Raw genomic sequence first — 13,007 nt, forward strand, 5'->3', positions numbered from 1 at the left:
TGTGGGCGACTAGAATTTGAAGGTTTAAATACTAACCATTCAATGTTTAATGTAAAAGTGGACAAATTTTATATATATTATTATTCATTTGAAAGGACAAAATTTTCCCTATAATTTTGTTTCAGTTTTATTGTCTCAGTTGACTTGTTAATCTATTCATTTGATCGTAATGTTTATATGTATGGATGAATTGAGTTATCTATGAATGGATTACATTATTAAATTTATTTAAGGTATAATGCTTGAAAAAACCTTTTGAATAATTAAAATAAAATTCAAATAATTTCTTATTCTTTTGTTGCGTTCAATTAAGTTTATATATATTTATTATGGATCAAATAAACTTTTATAATTAACGATTGATTGATTATTATTAATCAAAATGTCCGTTATTATTTACTCATATGATGTTGACATGCCACTTGTCATTTCATGTTTATGTGACTACCATGGATGATAAAAATAGCATATAATCATGTTATTATACTATATTAATATATATTATGTCATTATTTACTATGACATGTCAACATGTCACATTAGTCTCATGTGATATAAAATGACAAATGAAGTTTTAATTAATGGCGATTAGTCAACTGTCAATCGATTATTTAGTCCTAAATAAACATATAAGAGTTTGAGATTTGAATGAAATAAAAGAAAAGTTCATATACATTATGAATTATGAATAGTAACTGTTTTCTGGTCAAAATTAATGTGAACTAAGGCAGTATTACTATACAAGGTTAAGTAACAGAAAACAAAAGAGGTTTAACATCTAGTATACACTTTTGTAAATTTTACAGCAACATTGAGCAAGATTAGCTCAGTCGATTTTATGGCCAAGTTCATCTGTGTCAGGATCATTGAAGTTTGGTTCTGGTGGCTTTGGCAGCTTCATCAAACTCTTAGGACTAGTTGTGCCTCGGTTCTTATTGCCGCGAACGTTTGCTGCAAAACGTGATGCAAATATAGTTGCACCAAGGCTGTAGGATTCTGCAGTGTTATTTCTTTGCTCAACCAGGGCCATTTCATCATCATGTTCTTCATCATAGTCCAGTTCCTTCTCTTCCTTACGACGAAGTTCTACAATTTTCCTTCTGGAATACTTACGCCATGCTGTTTGGATAAAGCAGGCAGCCCAAGTCCTCCATTGCTGTGAGTAGAATCGGAAGGTGTGCTGAACCTGCCTACTATGAAGTCGCCTAAATTGACTGGAAACAAATGTCAACTCCTCAGCTTCCAAGGCAAAAGCCTCCACCTCACTTAAAGCCTTCACTGTTCGAGTAGATGATGGTAAGTTGGAACCAGCTTTGGGGTCAAGCGCCCAAGTCAATAGCTCCTCGCCACAAAAGTCCCCTTCCTTCAGTAAACCTCTGTTGAAAAAGCCACTCCTCCCACCATCCGTGGTCACACTCTCAAGGCGGCCTCGTATAATGAAAAGCATCTCATTTACTGGATCACCTTCTCGAACTATGTAAGTATGTTCTGTGTATAAACTTGGTTTGAGTCGCTCACAAATTGCATCAAGTAACCTCTCGTCCATATTGGCAAACAGAGGAACCTGCATACCATATCATGCAATATAAGACAGACAAAGAACAAATATTAATACACTCACAAAGGATATGGTATACTTGCACCAAAAGAATTTTGTCTGTGACAGCACTGCTGCAGTTTTCATGACAATGAAATTGACAAAATCACTAGCATGCTTAAACCGGCCATCAGTAGCCAGAACAGCAAGCAATATCTCAGATTTGAAGAATATTTACTTGGCAGCGTTTAGTTATGTTCAATAACATGAAATGGTTAAACTAAGATTCGGTTACAAATACACATTCCCTTACAAATAATCATGCCGATAACTTTGGCCATACTCTTTGAAGCATACAGTTCTTCTATCTAGTGGCATAGCTTAAATCTCATAGTTTACAAGTCCATGAAAATACTATGTAAAGTCATATATGACCATAAAATAACATGAAAAGATTATTGATTGAAATCAAGAAAAAAATCTACAAAGATCCTTACCCTTCGCACCAAATTCAAACAGAGATGACGCTTAATATCCCTCCTCAGATCTTTTGGTAAACTCTGGACTAAGTTTTCTTCATCAACTCCTCTCGTCTCTAACCATTTGTATTGGTCATAACGCCTAACTCGCTCCCTGAGATCCTGTGGAAGTGCACGATGATGCATCCACTGCTCAGAATCACGCCTTTTGATCCTCATTTCCTCAAGACGAACAGTGAGAGACTGAAGGTAGGTCTGTTGCAATCACAAGAGACCTCAAACTTCAGCATTGTTGTATAGCTAACATTTTATTTTGTTTGTTTGCTCTTCTTTCAAAGATAACCATATAATATTCACTTGGAAGTTTACTGTCAGCCATTTCTGGCAGCTATGAGGAAATCATGCTCCTAAAGTAGCAAAGAAGAGAATTTAGAATCAAACAAAGCCAGATTTTGCTAATTCACAAAAGAAGAGGTATATGCAATCATACCCAACATAAGTTCTATAGAGAAATTTAATGTTTGGTCTATCCTTTTCTGTCTTTGCAATGGACATTGATTAGGTATGTAAGGCTTCATAAGCAACCCTACCGATTACTAATCTGAAGTCAACCATACTTGGTTAATATACACTGGAAATTAAGGGGATAGAAAGCATTTATCTAAATTATCCAAAAATACCATTCTGAAGCAACTTGTAGCAACATGGTATCTCAATAACATTAATCAAACATTTTATCTCAACTTATAGCTAACATTTTATTTTGTTTGTTTGCTCTTCTTTCAAAGATAACCATATAATATTCACTTGGAAGTTTACTGTCAGCCATTTCTGGCAGCTATGAGGAAATCATGCTCCTAAAGTAGCAAAGAAGAGAATTTAGAATCAAACAAAGCCAGATTTTGCTAATGCACAAAAGAAGAGGTATATGCAATCATACCCAACATAAGTTCTGTAAAGAAATTTAATGTTTGGTCTATCCTTTTCTGTCTTTGCAATGGACATTGATTAGGTATGTAAGGCTTCATAAGCAACCCTACCGATTACTAATCTGAAGTCAACCATACTTGGTTAATATACACTGGAAATTAAGGGGATAGAAAGCATTTATCTAAATTATCCAAAAATACCATTCTGAAGCAACTTGTAGCAACATGGTATCTCAATAACATTAATCAAACAATTAACTGACATGAGCATATCTAGCATCTGGTAAGTTGAATGCTATGGGTTTATGGTCTGAGTGGCATATATCCCCCAGACAAAGTGCTGGGTTCATGGTCTCAATGCTAGGTTCAAGCACTCCCAGGCTCATGACCCCCAAAACATTGCTTATCAGAAAAAAGAAAAAAACAAAAAACAAAGGATTTAATACTCATCTTGCAAGGGTTTTCAAATTTACCTGCATGTTTCCAATCAAAAGTGCAAAAAGGATAAGACCAAAAATAGCTATAGCTATGGAAAAGAGAACCTCTCCAGGATATGTGCTGGTTATAAGCCCCTGACCAAGTGTACTGCAGAAAATAAAATGGATATCAATGAGCAAATACAACTTCCAGGAGTCCAAGAAAAATGCAACGAGAAAGAAAAGAAAAGGGAAAAGAGGGCGTTAAACAGAAACTGCACAAAATCCGCAGGTGATAATAATTTTACCATGCAAGAAGCAACATCATGCATACGATTGGAAATATATAGAGAAAGTTGCCAAGAAAAATAAAATTCATTTTCCAGTAAACAAGGCCTTAATTTTCTTTGTTTCATCCTGTGCAGAATTGTCATTGAGAGTCTTGGCCTTATAGCTGTTTAACAGAAGTGAGATTCAGATTTACTCATTGAACACAAACATACAATCGACAATAAGATATGGAACATCTACACTTATGTCTGTAAGTGTTTGAAGACAAAGTGCAAACCTTAGATTCTGTAGGCCCCACCATAGGCAGTAACAGAATTTAGTGAAAAAGATGTTGGATGAAACAGTGCCAGATTGTATAGCTTGTGTGTAGATTCCGTAATTGAAGGGTGATGGTTGATCATGATCATCTATACCAGAACATTTACTACCAAGTATATTTTCACTGACCATTCGCCAGTCTGCGTAGCCCTGCATATGCTTGTTGCCACAGTACAAGAAATCTATGTTGCACTTTCCACTGCCGATACAAGCATTTCGCCAGCATGTGTCATTTCGCTCTACAGCCAGTAAGTACCAAAAAGCCCCCACTATCTGCACATTCCATCTCAAAGTAGTCAGATATTTGCTTCAAAACTGTCATACAAAATTGAGCTGGCACTAGCAAATTCAGAAAATAAGGAGGAATACAGGGTTCAAAATCAATCAAACATTTTAATCTTCCCAGGAAATTGAGTCAGACCATTGTGCTGACACAAAGACATGAGTGCTTGTGCTATCAATAGTTAGACATCCATAATGAGAGATCCAGGTCATTGTTGATCAGTTTCATAACAAATTGGGAACACCAAGACTATTGTTACATCTAAACTTGCCAGTGCACATAAGGAGCAGAAGGTGAGAGTCATATATTGCAAGAATAATGCACTCACTTGGACTTCTACTTACAAACCCTGGGATGTTCAAGCATCCAGAGTTCTCATGATCCATGGCTGCTTTCTCATTTACTCATGGATCCATTTTCTTTGAAATGGTTTCAGTATAACATTTAAAAAAAAAAAGGGCTACGAGTAAGATAAAATTTGACTTAAAAAATATACCAAAAATTACAGGTCATATAATTCTTGCAACACATCTAGATGAGTTCTTAAGTAAAAAGCAGCTGATATATTCTCATCTCTTTTCTCCCTTTTTCTTTTCCCTCTCTCTCTACAGATAAGGTGGAGGCATCCAGAACAGAAGGAAAGGAGAAACAGAAATTATTTAACAGCTTGTGCATACCAATTGCAAACAAAAACTTACATGACTAGCAAGCATGTACCATAGCAGATAGTATGCAGCACCAGACCATGCGCCTTCAGCAAAAGTACCAGCTGTCTTTTTCAGTTCTGAAGTTAATGGTATAAAGCGGACGAACCTAGGGACATACTGAATAAACACAATGAGTAGCAATGCCTGTTTCGTAGCCCATACCTCTGAACCTTTTGATCTGTGAAGAAATCTCCACACCACAATCTGCAGACAAGAAAGCAGTTAAGGGAGATGAAGCACCATTTCTCTTACTAAGCGATTCGGAACAGATACAGCTGTATTATGTTATACGTATTAATGCTACATTTATAATTTTACAAGGGAAAAATAGAAAAGAGAAGAAACTATAACCTGTAGGAAATGTAAGGATTATTTAGCAGGATGCTTATCATATAAACAACTATAATGCTACTTTTACAATGGAAATGTAGACTTGAATCTTTTGGTATAAAAACAACATCTTTTAAAGTCATTGCGACTTTTGCATGTGCAGATTAACTTAACAACTTACAATTCATTTTTCTGAAGCATTTAACAATTCAGAGACGACAAAGAAATGACAATATTAAGGCCGAACTTTTCGACATATTCAGTAAGTTTCAAGAAAAATGCTCACTTTTACCATGCATTAATTCTGTCTCTGCTAAGAAAGGCCAATGGCTTTTTATCCAGTGACATACTAAACACTATGCAACAATTTAAGTTAAGCTTGTCCAAGGTACTATCATAATATCTCTTCAAGACATTAGAATGGAGTTTTCACGTACAAATTGTTTTTCTCAATAGGATATATGAATGATCAGGATTCATGACTCATGGTAAAATGCAACAATGGAAACGTTCCCTGCTAATTTCACATTTTGATCTTTGGAATAAATGTAACAAAGCCTAAAGTGTAGGCAAGAATGCTCAGATCATCAGCATCACTTCTCAACCAGAATCTCTAGGTAAAGATATTCTCCAAACAACTAGGAATATCAATCAGCAAATATTGCGTAGTACCAGTGCAACTGGATGATTATACTTCCAAAAGAATTTTATAAGGTAGCTGATTGTAATTGAATTTTCTAATTGACTAGCAGAACTCTAGATATGTTATAAACATCTAAAGATTGGTGAAGCAAGTAGTTTCTCAAACCTGTGGCAGGGGGAGCACAGAAAGAAAATCAACAATGAAGTAACGACTTAAATATCGTGTGGCTATCTGTGCAGGATCTATCACAAGTTCACCTCGTCCAAAAACCCGTGATGATGGGGCAATATATGCTGTGCGGAACTGGAGACCCATGCGAATAAGGTAGAAAGTATCAATAATTGTCCGAATGGTTGTAGTTGTGACTCCCAACTTTACATCAATACCAAGGCAATTTGATACATGATTGAAGATGGGAAGATAGAAAAAAAGTGGATCCACAGCTACTGAAAGAATGCAGGATACAACAAAAAACTTATTCCATAACAAAAGAGATCTATCTTGGGGGTCAATTATCATTTTGTCTGACACTTTGAGATCTTCTGGGAACACAGCTCGTGTGACTCCAGATCTAAGAGAGCGACCAAATGTTAGAAGTCCTTCCGATCCTCTCTTCATCCCCATTCTAAAAGATTTTGATGCATTCTTCTTTCCACGGCCACCAAATGTCAAGCCCTCTATATTAAATCTACATTTCTTCATTACTCCAGTCCCAGATTGCATTGACATTGTGGAGTCTAAATCATCCAACCTAGAGTTAAAACATATGCAACAATCAGGTGCTAATATAAAAAAATTAATAATAGCCAATAACTTCAACCTCACTATATCATTTACTGAACCATAAATTCAGATAGCAAAGAACTACAAATAGATTGTCACAGTAAAAGATAGCCCGCTTTCCCAAAAATTCTTTCATGAGGAAATATCATAACTGTTAGCAATCGTTATCAGGACAATCATATTATATTTAGTTTCATAGACTTCACTCTTCTGTTTCACAATGCAACTCACTGTCAACTAACGACCAGTTTTAGTTGATAACACTCTTTTGCATTAGAGATAACCATGAGCACCATTCCTTTCCCTCCAGAATCATAGTGGAAACCTGCAGACTCTGTCAAAATGCTGACTATTCATAACAGTTGGACTGAAGAAGGATTAATTGTAGTAATTCTCCATCTTGAGTATAAATGGGGAAGTGTTAAATTTTCATATGAAGGGTAGCCTTTATTCAACAGTACTTGATAATCTAATTATAAAGTTTATGAGGTTGTTAGGCCTTTCAATTAGATCAAAGCTGCATTCTAAGGTATATGAAAGAAATAACCTTAAGCACAGCCTTCGTGAGAAGAAAGTAATAAAAATTCAACTTCTAAAATTACATTTGGTAAAAAAAAAATGATGACACTTTCATTTACATCCACTTATCAACCTTAGCAGGTGTTACAAATACATCAGCTAAAATGTGAATGAAAAACTAATAAATCATCTGAAGCAAACAGAAAGCTGTATACTATATGTTAATACCTTACAAATTTCTCCTTCTGACCTCCAATAAGCTGAGACTTGTAAGCACAATCAAACATTTTGCACAACTTATTACATATATGCCAACATTGAATCCCGGTTTTGTGGATGTATCTATTATTACATCAACTCCTGTGCAACAAATTTAAAGAACAATGAATACAAAAAGCACTGAGGGTAAGTTCCAGCCAATGGAATTGTGATCCTTAAATAAGATGTTAATACTGCAATGCTTTGGGCACCATTGCCAGGCTAGCTGATAAAAATTGCAGTAAACTGTGGTAAACTTAAGCATAATTTTGTGAGTTTATAGTACAGCGGTGCAATAACCTCAAGAAGATATATTATAAAGTAAAACAGAATATTAAGGGGCATTAATGAGACAATTGAATTTTCAAAGTTGTATTATATTTTCTAGAGTATCAGCAACAGCATTCTCACCTATTGCTTCTCTGTAACTTTCAATGGCACATGCATCATGACTTTCTTGATAAGAGATGTTATTCATGCAATCATGTAAAGTATTGCAGTGAAACTTCTGATCTTTAATTACAGAACCTCGAAGTCAAGTGTCCTAGACAAGAAAATATTCCCAGCGATCTTTTAGAAGAATAACCCTTTTATTGCAAGAGACTCTGACAAACAAATCATTGACTCCAAGAGATGAGGTTTTCACTAAATGTTTGGCAATTGGTAAGCAAGCAGAAATTCAATAAAAGTATAAATAAAATGTAGCAAGGGACCAAAAACTGATCCTCAAATGTCTCAACCTTGTCTGTTTAAAGACATACTCAAATGATAATTGACAAATATTACCCCTTAAAATTTTCACTAAACGATTTCTTGCATAAAGCTCTTTCTGCCAGTCCTCAGCAGTACTTAAACCGAAGAAAGTAGTTCTCCCCTTTGATTCAAGAGCAGAACAAACGATGGAGGTTATCATCAAGAACCAAGGCAGGGGCTTTTCAAGACACTTAAAATTGAATTTAGGTCTAAACTACCTAAACATAGCTCTAACTTACCATAACAACATCCTGAATAGCAGAAAGAAGGTTAATCCTCCACATTAATATAGTATGAAGAAGAATTTTGGCATTTTCAATTTCTTCTCAAATTAGGTGCAAAATTGGCCTAACATTTATTCAAGTTTTTTCCCTGGAAATTGAATCCCAACATCATTATAAATCTATGCCATCTTAATGCATTAACGGGTTATCACTCCTGAAATTCTTAACATTGGGTTTCTAAATTTTTAAATAGGAAAATGATTTCAGGTTTCATTTGGTGTATTAGGGAAAACCATTGTGAAATGCAGCAAATCTTTTCTTCTTAATTTTACTAGTTTGTGGCACTCTTTATCTTTTTCCATTTTACAACTATAATTACAAACAACTCTTCATCTTGTAGCACAGTATAGGCACTTGGGATTCATTAGAAGGATGCTGATCTTTAAAAGAACAGAAAAGACAAATAAAATAAAATAAAATAAATTCCAATTTCATCCATATTGATCGTAGATTTGGTAATATGTGGAGTATTCTTATTCATTCTACCCTTTCACATGATCCAAAATTTTGGGAATGTTAACAAAGATTATATAACCAGATAGAACAAAAAATGTAAAAGAAAAAATCTGGTAATCCAAGATAAATCATATATAATTCCGAAAGATTATCCGGCTTTTATGCAAGCTAAAAGAAATTGCATCTAACATGGTAAATTGTTAAAAGGAGAAGACATATATGTTACATTGCATAATATTGTATATGAAATCTTCTAAAAGCAAAAGTAAATTATGTATGAAATAACTTACAGCAATAATTTCCTGGTTGGTGCTATGTTGATACACAATGTAGGAGGATGATAGATGAAAAAATTAGGGCTTGAAGAAGGCAAAGAATGTGCCAAAAGAGAGACAAAAGTTTGTTTTATGGGAGGCTTGAGAGTTTGACAGTTATTATGGTTATTGTCCTTCCCAAAAGTTCCATGCAAACACAGGCATGGTTTCCATTCATATCAACATGTGTTGTGCCAAGAAAAAAGGAAAGGGGCATTCCATAAACCACCCAATAATACTATTTTAAATGCTAAAATTAATTGATAATGTAACAATAATCAATAATAACTTATAAATAAGTAACAAAATTTTTTGTTACATTTGAATAAGATCTCAAAAAGAGTAAAAATTCAATTTTGAATCTTGACCCTTTATCAAAAGGACAACATTAATTATAGATTGTTATGATAATATTAATATCTACATTACCATAAATATTAAAAGATTTAGGATTACTAAAATTAGATACTTTTGAACTTACATTCCACTTTTAAAACAGTTTAATTTATAGTATTAAAAAATCTTCTCTGTTACCCAAATAATTAATTAAAACAACCTTTTGGTATAATGCTCCTGTGACATTGCAAGGTATGCTTAATGCGAAAATGGACATTTTTGAAGGTGCTTGAAGATGATTGTGCGAGCAAAAGGTAAAATGAGGGACTTCATTATGAATTTCCAAGGAAATATCAAATTAATTTAAATACAATTATAAGCAATAAATCAATTTACTTGAGCTAGCTCAAATATGTAAATACATCAACATAACATGTGTATATATATATGTACCCTTCAACTACTGTTCATCCCCTCCCTTCTACATAGCTTTGAAATGAGGGCAACTCCAAAAACATATTCTCACAATTAGACTAGACAAAAAGGCTGAAATGTTCAGTATACAAGTAAGCCAGGCTAGCTCTTTTCCCAGAAATTATTATACCCAAAAGTTTTATCTTGTTATGCAAATTATGTCATCCAATGCTGCCTGCCATGCAACCAGACAATTATGAGTTGCTTGTACTACTCCACACAAGCTCTTCCCTTGGAGTGCTCCATAATGAGCCATGAATTATTGAGTATGTTGGTTTTATTTCTCATTCCTATCTTATCAGTTCCCGAGATTCTAAGGATGTATCTGTATACCACCAATTATATAGCATGAAGAAAAGAGGGAAAAGCATTTTGCCATGAGAAATATCCAGCATGGAGTTGTCACTATAAATCTGGCACATAGTCATGCTCATGCAACAAAGCAGTCAATGAGTGCAATCCATCATAAATAGAGCTTGATCCTGGATGCGTACAATCACCATTAATAAAGGCATGAACTCCATTCTTGAGTTCAATCCAGCTACACCCTGGTAGCTTCCTCACATTTTGTTGCCTCATCATATTTCTAACATCCAATACTTCTTCATATTTGCCAGCAGCTACATAAACATTGGACATCAATACATAACTACCACAATGCTCAGGCTCAAGCTGAAAGACATGCTTTGCAGCAACCTCAGCCATATCTGAATTTCCATGAAGCCGGCATGCTGCCAATAAGGCCCTCCATACAACTGCATTGGCCTCAGTAGGTGATGTTAGTGCCAATTGATAAGCCTCCTCAAGCTGCCCAGCCCGACCAAGCATGTCAACTACACAAGTATAATGCTCTATGGTTGGAACAACACCATATCTTGACTTCATTTGCCCCAGGATCTGACGCCCTAGGCTTACAAAGCCACCATGGCTGCAGGCTGACAGGACTCCCACAAATGTGACATCATCAGGCTTAAAATCACTCTCGCACATGAGTGAAAACATATCCATTGCCTCACTTCCAAAACCATGCATGCCATAACCCATGATCAAAATGTTCCAGGATGCAACATCCTTATGGCTCATCTTATCAAATACCAAGTAAGCCTCTCTCATACTCCCACATTTTGCATACATATCCATAATACCATTGTTAATAAGAACATCACCAATATCTTCAGAATTTCCATCTTTTGACAACCCATTAATAATCATATAGCCATGAATCACCCTACCATGCATCAATGCTGCCATCTGAGTGCAAGAAGGAAACACAGTGGTCAAAGTGATCAAGTCAGGCCGAATGCCATCCCTTAACATTCTACCAAAAAGTCTCAACGTTTCATCATGATCACCACATTGTACATGAACAGACATAATCGAATTCCATGAAAAAATATCCCTCTCAGCCATCATTTTGAAAATCTCCAATGCTTCACCAACAAACTTACACTTCCCATACATATCAATCAAAGCATTTGACACTGTAATACTTGAATCATACCCCATTTTCATGACAACCCCATGAACTGCCCTCCCATTCTCAAAATCCCCTATCATTGCAAAAACCGATAAAACACCCGTAACCGTGAAACTACTCATCTCAACCCCCTCTAAACACATCTTTCTGAACATTCCCAATGCCTCATCAAACCGCCCAACCTGAGCATACCCATTAACCATAGCATTCCAGAGCACAACATCTCTCACAAGCAATTCATCAAAGACTTTCTCGGCATCCTCCGTGAATAAAAACTTCAAATAACACTTAACCAAACCACTACCCACATACAAATCTAAGTCCAAACTTAGTTTAAACACCAACCCATGTATCTTCCTAACCTCTAAAACCTCCATAATATCACAACAACCTTTAAGCAAACAGGGAAACGTGTATTTATCAGGGAGAACACCAAGAACCCTCATTTCCCTGTAAAAGTTTAACCCTTTTAAGGGATCTTCATTTGTGACAAACCCAGAAATTATCGCATTAAAAGAAAAGATATTCGGGTTTTGAATGGTGGTTTGGAATAAGGAAAGGGCATGGGTCATTTGGTTGCACTTGGAATACATGTTGATGAGGCTCGTGAGGGATGCGGGGGAGGCGTGAAGGAAGCCATTTCTGAGCATGTAAGCGTGGAGTTGCTTGCCTCCCGTGAGGTTTTTTTGGTGGGAACATGATTGGATAGAGGCAATGCATGTGGAGAGAGTGTAACACTGTGGTGTGGGTGATGATGAGGAAGAAAATTTGGAAGAGGAACAGCAGAATGGACAAAGCGATTTGGGTTTGTTGTTCCTTTTGTTGATTGAGGGTTTGGGGAAGATAGCTCGTTTGTTCATTTAAGAGGAAAGGATCTAAAGATGAATGCTATCATACGTTTCTTTGCAGTTTGTTTAGAGCCAAATTTTCAAATGGCAGTTAGGCGGGACGATTCATGGATTCATGCGGAGAGGGCTGCGAATAAATATTCTCATTTTTTTTATTTACAATTTTTCATTTTCTAAGGTTTAATTAGGAATTTCCTTTTTAAAAAATTTTTTTATAGATATTAAAAAATTAATTTAGTACCTTTTAAAATTTTAATTTTTTTATAAAAGTAATATTCTATGATTTTTAATACCAAAAAATGAGAAAATAAATTCATTCAAAATCAATTTAAAATATAAAAAAATGTATGAGTATTAGATGTTTATAGAAGGGAAGAAGACATACTTTTAAAACCTTCAAGAAAATGAATAAATAAAATAGAATGGACTATGAAGGCAATATTACTTTACAATAGGTTAATTATTTAATTTGACACTTGAATTATGAAAAATATTTAGTATGGTGCTTTAATTATTTCGTTTATTACTTTTATATATTTTTAATAAATATTCATATGTTATATATATATATA

The 13,007-nt window shown here is 35.0% G+C and overlaps 2 protein-coding genes across 2 annotated transcripts; both read right to left on the bottom strand.

Moving 5' to 3' along the window:
- LOC18595440 (putative cyclic nucleotide-gated ion channel 8) lies at positions 704–7,993 on the bottom strand. Its single transcript, XM_007023385.2, has 8 exons — positions 7,905–7,993; positions 7,464–7,595; positions 6,099–6,684; positions 4,952–5,164; positions 3,930–4,243; positions 3,419–3,530; positions 2,035–2,271; positions 704–1,564 (listed from the first exon to the last, which is right to left on the bottom strand). The coding sequence occupies exons 2-8, from the start codon at positions 7,520–7,522 to the stop codon at positions 827–829; spliced, it is 2,259 nt and encodes a 752-aa protein (XP_007023447.2). The 5' UTR covers positions 7,523–7,595; positions 7,905–7,993; the 3' UTR covers positions 704–826.
- On the bottom strand, positions 9,947–12,529 carry LOC18595441 (pentatricopeptide repeat-containing protein At3g14730). The gene has a single exon (XM_007023386.2). It carries the CDS (start codon positions 12,445–12,447, stop codon positions 10,516–10,518), a length of 1,932 nt encoding a protein of 643 aa, XP_007023448.2. The 5' UTR covers positions 12,448–12,529; the 3' UTR covers positions 9,947–10,515.

This window comes from Theobroma cacao, chromosome 6, assembly GCF_000208745.1.
Source record: "Theobroma cacao cultivar B97-61/B2 chromosome 6, Criollo_cocoa_genome_V2, whole genome shotgun sequence".
NCBI classification, from domain to species: domain Eukaryota; kingdom Viridiplantae; phylum Streptophyta; class Magnoliopsida; order Malvales; family Malvaceae; genus Theobroma; species Theobroma cacao.